This window comes from Staurois parvus, unplaced genomic scaffold (assembly GCF_062004578.1).
Source record: "Staurois parvus isolate SC_StPar_1 unplaced genomic scaffold, SC_StPar_1.0 ptg000375l, whole genome shotgun sequence".
In the NCBI taxonomy this organism is placed as follows: domain Eukaryota; kingdom Metazoa; phylum Chordata; class Amphibia; order Anura; family Ranidae; genus Staurois; species Staurois parvus.
In genome coordinates this window covers 993,468-1,007,852 of record NW_028318171.1, presented here as the reverse complement: position 1 = coordinate 1,007,852, position 14,385 = coordinate 993,468, and the positions used below count along the sequence as shown (strand labels likewise).

The 14,385-nt window shown below is 44.4% G+C and overlaps 1 protein-coding gene across 1 annotated transcript in view; it reads left to right on the top strand.

Moving 5' to 3' along the window:
• The window catches only part of LOC149456126 (bile acid receptor-like), a 150,693-nt gene extending 137,658 nt beyond the window's left edge, over nucleotides 1-13,035 (top strand). The window contains exons 10-11 of the mRNA XM_089685414.1: nucleotides 2,857-2,970; nucleotides 10,164-13,035. Of these exons, the coding sequence (XP_089541540.1) occupies nucleotides 2,857-2,970; nucleotides 10,164-10,402 (353 nt within the window). The 3' untranslated portion in view covers nucleotides 10,403-13,035. The remainder of the gene's footprint in view (nucleotides 1-2,856; nucleotides 2,971-10,163) is intronic.
• Nucleotides 13,036-14,385: the final 1,350 nt, after the last annotated feature.

Here is a 14,385-nt window from a genome sequence, read left to right as displayed (position 1 = left end):
AGTGGGAGTGGGGGGAGGAGGGGCTGCAGCTGCTTGAACAGCTGGGTGGAACATGTTCCAAAGGGTGAACTCATACTTTAATTGGTATCATTTATTGGCCTAATTAAGTTTTTCCCAGTACCTACATGTAGCACTACCCCCCTAGGAAGATTTGGGTCCCTCTGTAGTTCTGCACAGCCAGGCAAGAAGCATCTTCACACAGACCTGCATCCAGAGTCAGACATCAGTCCTTGAGCTTTGGCTTTGTTGTTTTTATTTAGGGGATTTGAACTAGGATAGGGTTAGGGGTGTATAGGATGCACAAGGGAACTGATGAACAGAGAACAACTTCCTGGAACTGTTTACAAGCTTTCTCTGCAGCATCTCCTTAATGTACCACCCCAGACCCTAGATGAACTCCTCTTCTTCATCCAGCAAGCTGGAGGTATCCCTGTACAGGGGATCTGTTGCCTGTTACTTTAAAAGTGGACAGTCTCAAATAAGCAGCAAATCTGGTTTCCCACCCTAGTGCTCCTTCCCCTATCTGCCCAGGGGGTGCAGGCGTACTCACTCAGATTCTCTCCAGTACCACTGGTGGATTGGTGGCTGCTTCCAAGCCTTTTCAACTGGGCCACTTCTTCCCTGCCATACTCCAGGCCTGCAGGTAGGCCCTATCACAATGGGCCTCCTTGTAGCTTCCTGCTTTCAGCCTCATATCTCTCTCACTATCTTCCAACTAAACTCTCCTGCAGTTGAGCAGGCTTCAACACTTTTAAGGGTGTCCTTGCCCCTTTCCAACCTCCTGTTGGGGAATGGCCAGGACCCCTCAAGAGTGCACGCCAGCCACTCCTCAGATCCACCCACTGCCTCTAGGGCCTTCCTTCAAGCCTTGCAGCAAGGGAAAATTCCAGAGGGGTTGGCCTGCAGAGCCTCTCACCTCCTGACTGCAATTTGACCTTCTGGCTATTACACCCAGGCTTTCTACTCAGTCGTCCTTACTGACAATCTAGACTAGCTCCCCCTAGCTAATGTAGGAGGGTGCTACATTCAACTCTGAAGTGAGAGGTGTGCCAAGACTTCCTGTTTTCCAAAATGTGTAATTTTCTTGATACCACAACTAAGCCCTGAGCATTATAAATAGATCTTAGAATTTTGCTACAGCTATTGCCATGAATGTGCGTATCTCTCTGTTCTATGAATAAATATGTGGTTTTCAGGCCCAGTATGCATAAAGCCTGACAAAAAAACTAATGTTTGAAAGCTTGAATCCTTAAAGTGGTTCTAAAGCCTTAAGGTTTTTTACCTTAATGCTTTCTCTGCATTAAAGCGGAGCTCCATCCAAAAGGAGAAGCTCTGCTTGTTTGCACCCTCTCCACTGTCACATTTCACACTTTTTGTGGGGGGGAGCAGGCACCTGGCTGAGGCGAACTGAGCTGGAAGTTTGGCCCCCCTCCTTCCCCCCACAGTCTTCTGGGACACTCTACAGGTTTCAGAAGACTACGGGACCATTCACAGGGCGCAGCGCAACTCACACATATGTAGCAGGAAACTGTCTGAGAAGCCGCAAAGCTTCACTTCCGGTCTCCCTTACCTGTTCTACCTGCTCTGCCGGCGCCCAGAGGCTAGTGAAAAATAAGCCCAGGTGAGGACCCCTGGACAGGTAAGACTTTACATTTCTTGGGGGGAAGCCTGGAGCTCCTTTTTATGGTAAAAAACCTTCTGGGTCCAAGATGCCCCCCAGCCAGCCCGCCCCCCCCCCCATACTTACCTGAGCCCAGCATTGTGCCTGAGAGCATTGGCTCTCTCCCTCCTCACAGAGCAGATTGACTGCAGCAGGATTAAATTCTATGATGAAGGAGTGGGGGCGGGGCTATGCCCTGATATCTGTGTCTGTAGACCCAGGTATCAGGGTTGGGGAGCGAGCCCGCACGAGTGCCCCCACAGAAAGCAGGGAAGGAGCCAGGAGCGCCAGCGGGCAACCCCAGAAGAGGAAGATCAGGGATGCTCTGTGGAAAACCATTCACTTTAACTTAATTTTTGCCAATAAATAATAATATTTAAATATCTAACTATCCAAAGAGAGAAGTTCAGAAACATTTAGGATAGGAGGATTGATCGGAGAATGAGAATTCATGCCTGAATGAAAACTAAACACATTCCCTGTGTGAATAATTTTATGACTATGCATGTTTTTTCTCTCTTCCTGAACCTTATCTGAAAGTTCATTTATTTAAAAAAGTTTTCTTTGCTTCATGTTCAATCGCTGTGTATCAATACTCCTGTAACCTAATGAACATTCTCGTTAGAAAAATTAAAGTAGAACTATAGGGAAAACTTTGCTTTCATTTTGGATAGAGTAAGGGAGGGTTATAACCCGTCAGTTTATATTTTGCCATCTGTGTCCCATTGGGGAGATTTTCCTTCACTTCCTGTCCCATAGCCAAACAGGAAGTAAGAGAAAATCATTGGAAATTAAGGGAATCTCTTGGGGACCCCCAGGTCACCAGAACTTGTGTCCTCATTGGAAGATTTCCCCTCTACTACTTTTCTGGGGACAACCCCAAATTTAGGATTTTCTTTTACTTTCACTTCCAATGATAACGGTAAACAGGACACATAGAAATGCAGAATCTCCCTAACGGGCACAGACAGCAATAAAAACCTGACAGTGGTTCTAATCCCTTTCCACTCTATCCAAAACTAAAAATAAAAGTTTTGCCTTTAGTTATACTTTAAAACTAAAAAAATAAGGAAGTAAAATAAGGAAGATAAGTAATAAAAGTAAAGTTACCATTTTACCACATTTATATGTAAAGAGTTTATTTCTAGCTAGTATTTGTTAATCTATGTGTCATAATGTTTTTTTTTATTTTCCAGATATTACAGATGAATTTATTACTCCATTGTTTAATTTTTTCAGAAGCATGGGCTCTCTTAACGTGACTGAAACGGAATATGCTTTACTTTTGGCAATAACAGTGTTCTTTTCAGGTACACACCAAATTTTCCTTATTTTATACTGAGCACAAAATAAATATGAGTGTACAATATATATATATATACACATACATACAGTATACATACATACATACACTGTACGGTACATGCATTTGGTGCTGAAAACCCAGCAATGGTAGCATTCAGATTAGATGGTATGGTCTAGATCAGGGCTTCAAATTTCAAGTCCTGAGCTATTAGCCAGGCCTTAAGAGTTACTCGCCACCAACAAACACACACAAACAGAGACACCTGTACACACACACAGACATGTACATACACACACAGAAACATGTACACACATGCATAGAGACACATGTACATACACACACATACAGACACATGTATACACACACAGACACGTACAGACACGCATACACACAGATACATGTACATACACAGAAATACACATTCACAGACACATGTACATACACACAGACACATGTACATACATACAGACACATGTACATACAGACACATGTACACACAGACACATGTACATACATACACAAACACACACAGACACATGTACACACACACAAACACATGTGCAGATACACACATGTACATACACACAGACACATGTACATGCATACACACACAAACGCGTGTACACACACACGCAGTTAAGTGCTCTCTCCTCTCCCCTGAAGCCACCACTGGCTGACATAGAGGATCATGTGACCAGAGTGAGCTGAAATTAGGTAGACACCCACACACACCACCTCCAATAAAAAGTTGCAGTGCTTCGTTGTTCACTCACAGAGCCGGGTACTGCACTCTAGGGGGAGGCAGAGAGCACAGCACACACTCATTCCTTTGCTTTCACTGCGCTCAGCTATTGAGCAGTCTGACGGCTCCCAGTGCCAATGACAGATCCGGCCCGATCTCCGAGCCTGCTCAGCAAGACGGCCCTGGGAGACACACTCGATACACTCGCCCCCACCATGAGTGGAAATTTCAAGGCCTGATCTAGATAAAAAGAGAAACAAGAATTTCCTCTAACCTTAAACTAACCATAACACTTTACCTCCCTCTTATCTCACCCCTAAATATTAAAGCCTAACAGGGGAAATAACTAAGAGTGGAGAGGCCAGAATCTGGAGCAGTTGTGCATGGCAACCAATCCACCTATAGCTTTCATTTTCAAAGCTTAACCACTTGCCTACCAGGCACTTATACCCCCTTATTTACCAGGCCAATTTTCAGCTTTCAGCGCTGCCGCACTTTGATTGATAATTGCGCGGTCATGCAACATTGTACCCATATGAAATTTTGATCATTTTTTTCTCACAAATAGAGATTTCTTTTGGTGGTATTTAATCGCCGCTGGGCGCTTTACTTTTTGCGCTATAAATAAAAAAAGTGCAAAAAATTTGAAAAAAAAAAAGTTTCTTTGTTTCTATTATAAAATTTTTCAAACAGGTATTTTTTCTCTTTCACTGATGTACGTTGATGAGGCAGCACTGATGGGCACTGATAGGCGGCACTGATGGGCACTGATAGGCAGCACTAAAGGGCACTGATAGGCAGTACTAATGAGGTGGCACGGATAGGCGGCACTGATAGACAGCACTAATGAGGTGTCACGGATAGGCGACACTAATATGCAGCACTGATAGGCGGCACTGATAGGTGACACTGATGATGGGTACTGATAGACGGCACTGACTGGCATCACTGCTGGGCACTGACTGGCGGCACTGACTGGCACAACCCCTGGGCACTGACTGGTGGCACTGACTGGCAGCACTGCTGGGCTGCACTGGTGGGTGGCACTGGTGGGCAGCACTGGTGGGTGGGCACAGGTGGGTGGCACTGGTGGGCACAGGTGGGTGGGCACAGGTGGGTGGCACTGCTGGGCACAGGTAGGTGGCACTTCTGGGCACAGGTGTGTGACACTGCAGAGTGGCACAGGTGGGTGCACTGCTGGGCACAGGTCGGTGATCTGCTGGGCACAGGTGGGCGGAGCTAGTGGGCGCACTGCTGGGCACAGGTGGGCGGAACTTGCGGGTGGCACTGCTGGGCACCGATCATCAGGGCACTGATCATCAGTGCCCTAATGATCGGTGCCGATCCCCGCTCTGACAACTGCCGGTTCTCGGCAGTACTTTCCTCACGATCTGACAGTGTGAGGAAAGTGCAGCCGAGAACCGGCACTTGCATTTTCCTCTGATCAGCGTGTCATTGGACACCGCTGATCACGTGGTAAAAGGCCGCTGTGATTGGCCTTTTACCACATCACGTGATCAGCTGTGTCCGTAGGACACAGCGATCACGGAGATCGCCAGGTGCGCGCCTGGAGAGCGCGTTCTGGGAGGCCGTCATATGACGTCCACTCAGAACTGGCCGGCCACAGTGCAGCCGTCATTCGGCTATCTGCGGTCGGCAACTAGTTAAAGAGGTATTAGACCCAAAACCAAAAATTTAATATATTGCAGCTCATCAATCATTAGATGTGGTGACTGCATTCATTTTCCCCTCCTGTTTTCACCTGATGATTTGGCCAGTAACACACTTCCTATATTAGTGAGACACAGCTCTGGAAAGCAAGATTGTCAGGCTTGGGGGAGGGAAGTGTTAGATGTACTAGGAGATATAAATACACTAACAAATTGAAGACAAACTCCAGCTCACGCTGCAGTTACACAAGCAGTTATGGCAACAGTTTTTTTTTCTTTTTGGGATAAATGTTTTACATAAATTAACCTCTTGGCAGCAATGGTACGCAAATAGGCAGCCTCTCCGCGGGTGGGCCTTGAAGCTGAGAGGCCGCATGTTTGCATACCAGATGTAAACAAGCATGTACCAAGAGCAGGTGCCCTGCTCGCCCCCGGCAGTTACCACCAGCACCTTTCGGAATGCTCCCAATTGCTAGTTGCGAACGGGAGTTTTCTGTTCATGTGACTGCTGTGACAGCCAATCACTGTGGTCACATGATCATAAGCCCCGCCCCACCCCCCATACCACAAACCCCTTAAAGGGCCAGGAGGCGCATCACTGAGGGGGTTAATAAAAGCTGATCATTGTAAGCACCCCTGTCAGTGCCAAATGGTTTGACTTAACACTCTGAACTGCCACATTTGCAGAAGAGCTTGTTCTGTTGAAAAACAACAGACTTACTGTCAGGAATACCAGGTGAAAATAAAGGAAAGAAAACTAATGCAACCATCATATCTAAGAACTGGTAAGCTGTAGTGTAGTAAATGTTTGTGTTTGGGTTTAAAGCGGAGATCCACCTGGGAAAAAAAATAAAAGCATTTGAAGAAACAGACACTTACCTGTCCCTCATTCCAGCGGTGTTCTCACAGCCGGCGTCTTCTCTCCCTGGCGCCGACATCTTCAGTGTGGGCACACAGCTGTGATAGTTTGCGGCTTCACAGCCGGGTGCCCACTGCACATGCACGAGAATCGCTGCACTTTGTGAATGGCCCCGTAGTCTTCTGGGACCTGTCACGTGTCCCAGAAGATTACGGGGAGGGAGGGGAGGAGTACAACTTCTGCTTCTGATCGCCTTAGGTGATCGCAGCTGAAGTGGGAGCGGATACCTGTCAAATTTAGGTACCCGCTCCCCAAAGGTGCCAATCCTTAAAGGGGACTGGGGCACAAAGGCTTCAAGCAGAACTTCCCCTTTTGGGTGGAGCTCTGCTTTAATACCCCTTTAATGGAACAAGCTGAAGCTAACAGGTGATTAGTCTTTATACTCCACTTTTAGTAAATTCCTCCTTACGTTTAGTCATTAATTAGCACAAGGCAATCTACTTACAATCAGTGTAAAGTGTCTCTTGTGCTTCTGACTGCGGTTTTACTTGAAATCTTCAGTTCCCTGGCCATCCCCTCCCCCATACATAATCTTCCAGTACTGTGGGATTTAATACGAGCTGAGGGACCTGTCACATGCACTCATCAAAAGTGCTGACTATGCCTGCCCTTTCCACCACCTTTCCCCATTCATAGAAACTGTCCTATAGATTAGACAAATGAAAAACAATCTAGAAATGGAGGAGGAGGAACTTTTATTCATCCGTTCATCTGCTTGTCCTTAATTCATTGACTGCTTTTTTTTATTCCTTTAAGCTATAGTACAGTTTCTATGAATGGAGGAGGGGGGCAAAAAGGGCAGGCATAGTCGGCACCTTGTACAAGTGGATATGACAGGCCCCTTGGCCCATATTAACGCTCACAGCACTGGAAGATTACAGCTGTGAGGGTATCAGAGGACAGAGGATTTCAATTAAAACTGCATCCAGCAGAACAAGGGGAACTTTCCATTGGTTGTAATTGGCACAGTCCATTGTGCTGATTTTTTTTTTTTTAATACTAAAATTAGACTTTAAAATTAATCCCTAAAATGGACTTGTACTGCTTAAATTACCTTAAATGATAACAAATTTTGTCCATGCAAGAGGAAGTAACAGGCTAACTTAAAGTGGAAGGTAAGCCAAAACCTTACTAAGCTTACATCTACTACCAACCAGGGGCAGACTGACAACTCATGGGGCCCCCGGGCAATAGGGGATCATGGGGCCCCTGTGTCCTTGCCCAAACTCAAAAAAGCCTATGAAAAAGGTACCAGGGGCATCTCATGGGGCCCCCTACTGACCCTGGGCCCTCGGGCAGTGCCCGAGTTTCCAAATGGTCAGTCCGCCCCTGCTGCCAACCCCATTCTAAGCCTATTCTATCTACTCTGTAAAAGGAAAGGTACTTATACTTACCAATTCTGAAGTTCTGGTCACATGATCAGGTCCCAGCGCCAGCTTCACTGTAGGAGAGGGACAGCCGAGAACAGATGCCCTATAGTAAGCCTATGAGTGACATCATCACCCAGGCTCTGCAGCCATTTTCGGTGATCTCTCCTTTACACTGAAGCTAGCGCTGCTGGAGAGATAATATGACCAGACCGGAGCAACGTAAGAATAGGTAAGTGTAGGTATGTTTCCTTTTCACAGGGCAAATAAAATAGGCTTATTATGGGGATGGGGGAAAATGTAAGCTTAGGTTAAGGCTTGCCTTCTACTTTAAATGATATCCTACTCTTTATACTCTGCTCAATCTACTTCAGCTCTATTTACCAGCTGGTGTGAAGTTAGCACGTTACTCTCTGCGCGGTCATGCAACACTGTACCCATATGAAATTTTTATCATTTTTTTCACACAAATAGAGTTTTTTTTGGTGGTATGTAATAACCACTGGGTGTTTTATTTTTTGCACTATAAACAAAAAAAGAGCACAACATTTGAAAAAAAAGGTTTTCTTAGTTTCTATTATAAAATTTTGCAAACAGGTAATTTTTCTCCTTCCGTGATGTGCGTTGATGAGGCTGCACTGATAGGCAGCAATGATGGGCACTGATGAGGTGACACATATAGGCAGCACTGATAGGCTGCACTGATGAGGTGGCACTGATGAGGCGGCACCGGTGGGCATTGATGAGGAGGCACTGATCAAGCTGCACTGATGGGCGACACTGATGGGCACTGATAGGAGGCACTGATGGAGGACATTGATGGGCGGTGATGACTGAGGGCACTGATAGCACTGACTGATGGCATTGATTGGTGGCACTGCTGGGCGCAACTGCTGAGCAGCACTGATGGGGGGCACTGATGGGTGGCAATGATGGGCACTGATGGGTGGCACTGCTGGGCACAGGTAGGTGGTTTTGCTGGGCACAGATGGGTGTCACTGCTGAGCACTGGTGGGTGGCACTGATGGGTGGCACTGCAGGGCACTGATCATCGGTGTCTAATGATCAGTGCCGATCTGCTCTGTGACAGCTGCCGGTTATCGGCAGTACTTTCCTCACACTGTGACAGCGTGAGTAAAGTGCTGCCGATAATCGGCAACTGTATTTACTTGGTGATCTGCTGTGTCATTGGACATAGCTGATCATGTGGTAAAAGGCAGCTTTGATTGGTCTTTTACCTCATCATGTGATCAGCTGTGTCTGTAAGAGAACGCTGGGGGCGCGCGGGCAGGCGCATTCTGGGAGGACGTCATATGACGCCCTCTCAGAACTGGACAACTGTAAGGATGTGGTTAAGCTATGTTTTTCAAACCAGTTTAGGAATGTTTAGCAGAGTTTGGTGTTTGGGTGTTTATTTATTTAATTGGCTAGAAGTTTAATTTATTCTGAAATGAATAAACGCTGAAGTGCTAATCGCGCACAGCATAGCGGTTAGGCACATTCGGCAGCATTTTTTCTTCACCATTGATTTGGGACAGTGGACTTTTTTTCATATATTTTGACTTATATTTATATTTGTTGCACCAATGTAATATAAATTTTTTGACTGACGTTTTTTATTATTGATATTATGCATTATTTTTATTAATTTTTGCGCTGTGGTTATATTCACATTTAGCAGCGTTCAGCATTTTTTTGTAGCCAAAATTGTGTCTCCTGAATGTAATTTTAGAACAACATCCTCTAAACTCCCCTGCTACTAAACTGCTGTAAATGTCTATGTGTGCATGGACACATAGGATAACATGGAGGGGAGTTCAGGGGCAGAAAAAAAAATTCAAAACCCACAAAAGGTTTTTTTTGTGATCACATAACCTCTGTTCTCAGCTGCATGAGAGGCTTAGAAAGATAGGGGTGGAGAGACAGCAGTACACTGATCTTCCCAGTGAATGGCTGTGTGGGGGACGTGATGTCAGCACATGTTGATCATTGGAGGATAGGTAGGCTGTTCTCCCAGCACAGTCAGCTCTGTGTGCCAGTCAGTCAGTTGACAGTCTTTGAAAATCATGCAAGGTTTTTGATGCTCTCCGTATGTGCTACCATTTAAGAAGATTTCCCTTCACTTCCTTTGCTGATGACACTCCATACCAGTCTAACACACAGGCTGTCACCAAGGTAGGAAGTGACTGGAAAGAGCTATTATAGGGACACAGTCCACAATAAATACGTGATAAATGCTCTGACTATACTAATGATGAAAAGATGTCTTTTTTTGCTGCCTGTGTATGAAATGGAAGGTTTCTGTCAACTCCTATATATGCTAGTGACAGGGGCATAGGAAGTGAGGGGAATTTTTCCCAGACAGTAACAGCAACCTGATAAAGATTCAACTCTTCCCCACTCAGTACTTAGAAGAAGTTTATTTTAAATTGCTGTACTTTTCCTGTCATCATTATTTCACAATCACAATTTCCTATCATCGCTATTACTTTTTTACAGATCGTCCATTCCTAAAAAACAAAGTTTGTGCTGATAAACTGCAGGAGCCACTACTTGCAATTTTACACAAGTATTCCAAAATTTACCATCCTGAAGATCCTCAGCATTTTGCACGCTTGACTGGCCGTCTAACTGAACTAAGGACCCTTAATCACAACCACTCAGAAGTGCTGATATCATGGAAAATGAGAGACTCCAAACTTACCTCACTAATTAATGGAGGTTGGGACCTACAATGAACTCCAAACTGAAAATGTACTATTAGTCTTTAGTATCTATTGCTGTTAATTTATGTAAATCCATTTGTTAAACTGTTGGGCATTTTAAGGCAAATATGTTTTTTGAAAAATGATGTGACATTTTTAAAGATACACAGGTTTTTGTAAATACCCATTTGCATAGAGTGACAGCGCACACCAATAAGTTTTTTAGTAAAGTGGTATTCCTAAAAGAGAGGACATAGCCCTCAATAAAATAATAGCCTTTACATCTCATTTACATATTTTCTAATGTTTATAGACTGCAGAATATGATGTTAAGAGATGGGAAAAAGAAGCAAAGCATTTACAAGAGGGCAGATTCAAAAGGTATTGCAATTAAAGTAGAGATAAAATCCTTCCATGTAATATATGACTATTACAATAGAATGGTATTCTCCCTGTGAAGAAAATATAATACCATATCAGTGATAACAAAATACAGTTTTTTTTCAAAACACAGTGGGAAAAAAACCCTTATAGGGATCCATTGTGTGTATTTGTATTTTTATTTTCATTTTTTACTTATAAATGTGGATGTGTTCAGATTATTGTAAAAATAATATATCTTATCACTCAGTGTTAATGCTAATACTGCTGTTTCTATTTATAATGTTTACTTATATCTTTATATCATAGCAGCTTTATTTGCGTAATACTTATGCCTGTGGTGTTTCTTGTATAGGAGCATAATTCAGTGATAGTACCTTTCTATTTTACAAAATTCAAATGTGTATTCCCCTAGTGAACCTGTTGCTTTGACCTGCATAGGTCTTTGTACAATAGATGTACATCAACAGTTGGCAGGGCTGACCAATCATCAGGATACCTATAGCTTATCTAAGATTTTCACATGCTGTCAGCAAATTATGGACAGAAATCACTAAGCTGGAATTCTTCAGCACCAGGGTATGTCTGTTTTTTTTGTGTCCCCTGGATATCTTTATTCATGTTGTCATTATATTTTATGTTTCCTAAAGTCATGGCTCCATAGCACCAAAAAGGCCAGATCTAGCTTGTCTGATGTGGGGTGCAGCAAAAAATGTCAGGGGGGCAGAGGATGGGAGGTCAGCAGGGCAGTATACAAGGGATCAGCAGGGCAGAGGATAGGGACAGCAGTTTGTGGGGCATTGCGCAGGGCCTATTAGTTCGACAGTGTACAGGGTGTCAGCAGGGCAGAGGACTGTGGGTAAGAAGGGTGCAGGATGAGAGGTCAGCAGGGGAGTGGACAAGAATTGGAAAGGCAATGTGGGGGGGGGGGGGGGTCAGTAGGACACAGGTCAGTAGGGCAGAAAACAGGGGTCATCAAAGCTGAAGATAGTGGACAGCGAACAGTGTACAGGGGTCAGCAGGGCAGTGTAAAGGGGTCAGCGGAACTGAGGATAGGGATCAACTGAGCCAAGGACAGGGGTCAGCAGGGCAGAGGACAAGGGTCACCACTGGTAGAGCACTGGGCAGAGCTCTCTCCCATCCCTGCACAGTACACAACCTGAGCACAGACAGTAAGATCTCCTTCTCCTCACACAGCACAAACGTTAGCTAAAATCCGATTCCCTAAGGCTGCTTTCAGACTGATCCATTTTCTGTCTGCTTTTACGTTAAAAAAAAGCGGAAGAAAAATGTGTGACCATGTATTCCTATGGAACTCTTTACACTGATCCGTTGCGGGTCAGTTGCGTTTTTCACAGTCCTGTTTGTTGCATATTTGGTGGAGGTTTGGTGCTGTAAACAAAGCACCAAAAACACACCACCCCATTGAAAATAATGGAAAATGCAGAACAAAACATACATTTTTGGTGTGTTTTTTGAGTCAGCTGTCATAATAAAAACGCAGAAAAAAGGTGGCAAAATGCATACACAGTTTTGCTACAGATCAGTGTGAAAGTAGCCTTATACACAGTCACAGTCTGCACAGTGTATAGCTGGTTACTGTGTTGCCGTTCCCACCTGTGAAATTCCATAGTCAGAATGGCAGCTCAGCTGCTGTAGCCAGCTATACACTGCAGATTATGGCTGTAAGGGAATACGATTTCAACTACAGTGTGTGCTGTGTGGAAAGAAGGAGATCTTGCTGCCTGTGCTCAGGCTGTGTACCGGGCAGGGATAGGAAACTGCCAGTTCAGCATCAGGGGTGGTGGGGCACAACTGAAATCTGGGAGGCACAGCCAACTCCAGTGCCCACCTAGATCTGGCCATAGCACCAAATAATACTCTTTGTGAAGAAATAAAAGTATAGGGCTTGTCAAAGGAAACAAAACTTGTCTGGGCATTAAGCTACTCTTGTGTGATTGCGACATCAAATAGACTTTACAAGATGCACAGCTTGGCCACCACTGAAATATTCCTTCATTTCTCATACAGTAAATGAATTGCTGCAATTTAAAATAAGCTGTCAACTGAAAAGATTCCTTGTCTCAGGTATGCTGCAGCTCACAATCAAGCAAAACCCATTTCTAAGTGTATATATAACCTAAGATTATGTAAATTTACTAGTTCATGTGTATGATGACTCTAGTTCTTTAACAATGTCAGTAATTTTAAGTGTTGTCTATGAATAAAGCAAATGATTACTAAAACTATAATAAAAGAAATACGTTTTTATAAACTGCACAAAAAAAAAAGACTATTTTTTTTGGCAAAAGATTTGTGGGTTAAAAGCCATGAATATCTAAAGTGGAGCTCTACCCAAAAGGGAAAACTCTGCTTGTCTGCCTCCCCATCCCTTCCACTGTCACATTAGGCACTTTTTTGGGGGGAGGGGGTACCGGTTTTGACAGATACCTGCTCCCTCTTCCGTCTCAGTTCACTTTACAGGTCCCCAGAAGACAGCAGGACCAATCTCAAGGTGCAGCGCGACTCATACATGCACAGTAGGAAACTGGCTGTGAACCTGCAAGGCTTCACTTCTGGTTTCCCTCCCTTGCAATGCCGGCGCCGAGAACCTGGAGGCTAGTGAAGAACTAGCCTGGGTGAGGATGTCACTGGACCCCTGGACAGGTAAGTGTCCTTATATTAAAAGTCAGCAGGTACACTGTTTGTAGCTGCTAATGTAATTTTTTTGGGGGAGCCTGGACCACCTCTTCAATATATTGTATGCTGTTTTCACTTATTAAAGATAAATGACTTTGTCATACACTCCCACACACTTTGTCATAAGGACATACACTCCGTACAAAATAAACAATTAATACCTATCGATCTGTGTTGCTGCCCACCTAGCCTAACTTCACTGTCTTGAAGAGATAATCTTGCTGAAAAATGTTCTGCATCCAGCACTGAGAGAGCAGTGTACCCTGCTGTTTCCTGTGGTTGCAGAAGCTGGCCTCTACATCACTACAGATCCAACAGAAGGAACCAGAGAGCGCAGCACGGGACCAGGTCTCTGACATGCTCAGATGTGTGCAGGATGCTGAAGATTCTTCAACCAACAGCTCTTTAAGGGAAGAAAGACAGTCCGTGTGGCTACAGGTAAGTAGTAATAGTTTTTGTAGGGATCCACTGCCCTCTGCTGTCAGCTGCTAGTATCACACTATAATGTAAAATTATGTATGTCACTTCCCAACCCGTAGGTTGCTGGGAAAAGATGATTCAACGAGGAAGTGGAGAAAGAGGTCTGAACCACATATCCTATCTGTTATTAACCGCTTGCCTGCCACCTTATAGTAGAAGTACTGCTACAGGGAGGTAGGGCTGCACAACATCACGTATATATACGTGATTTGCATTTTCCTGCCATTGGCGGCTATGGATGTCAATCAAAAAAGTGAACAGCAATAGTTAGGCATTGCTTAGCAACATCCTACGTAAATGGCCTACACCTATAGTCAGGGCATTATGCAACTTTAGTAAAAAGCTAAACTGCTTGTTTTAATCTACAGATGCACCTTATCTGCATAGGCAGTTTTTCATTAAGGTAAATTAACCCTTTAAAGTGGTTGCAGACCCCCACATATGTCAATCACATG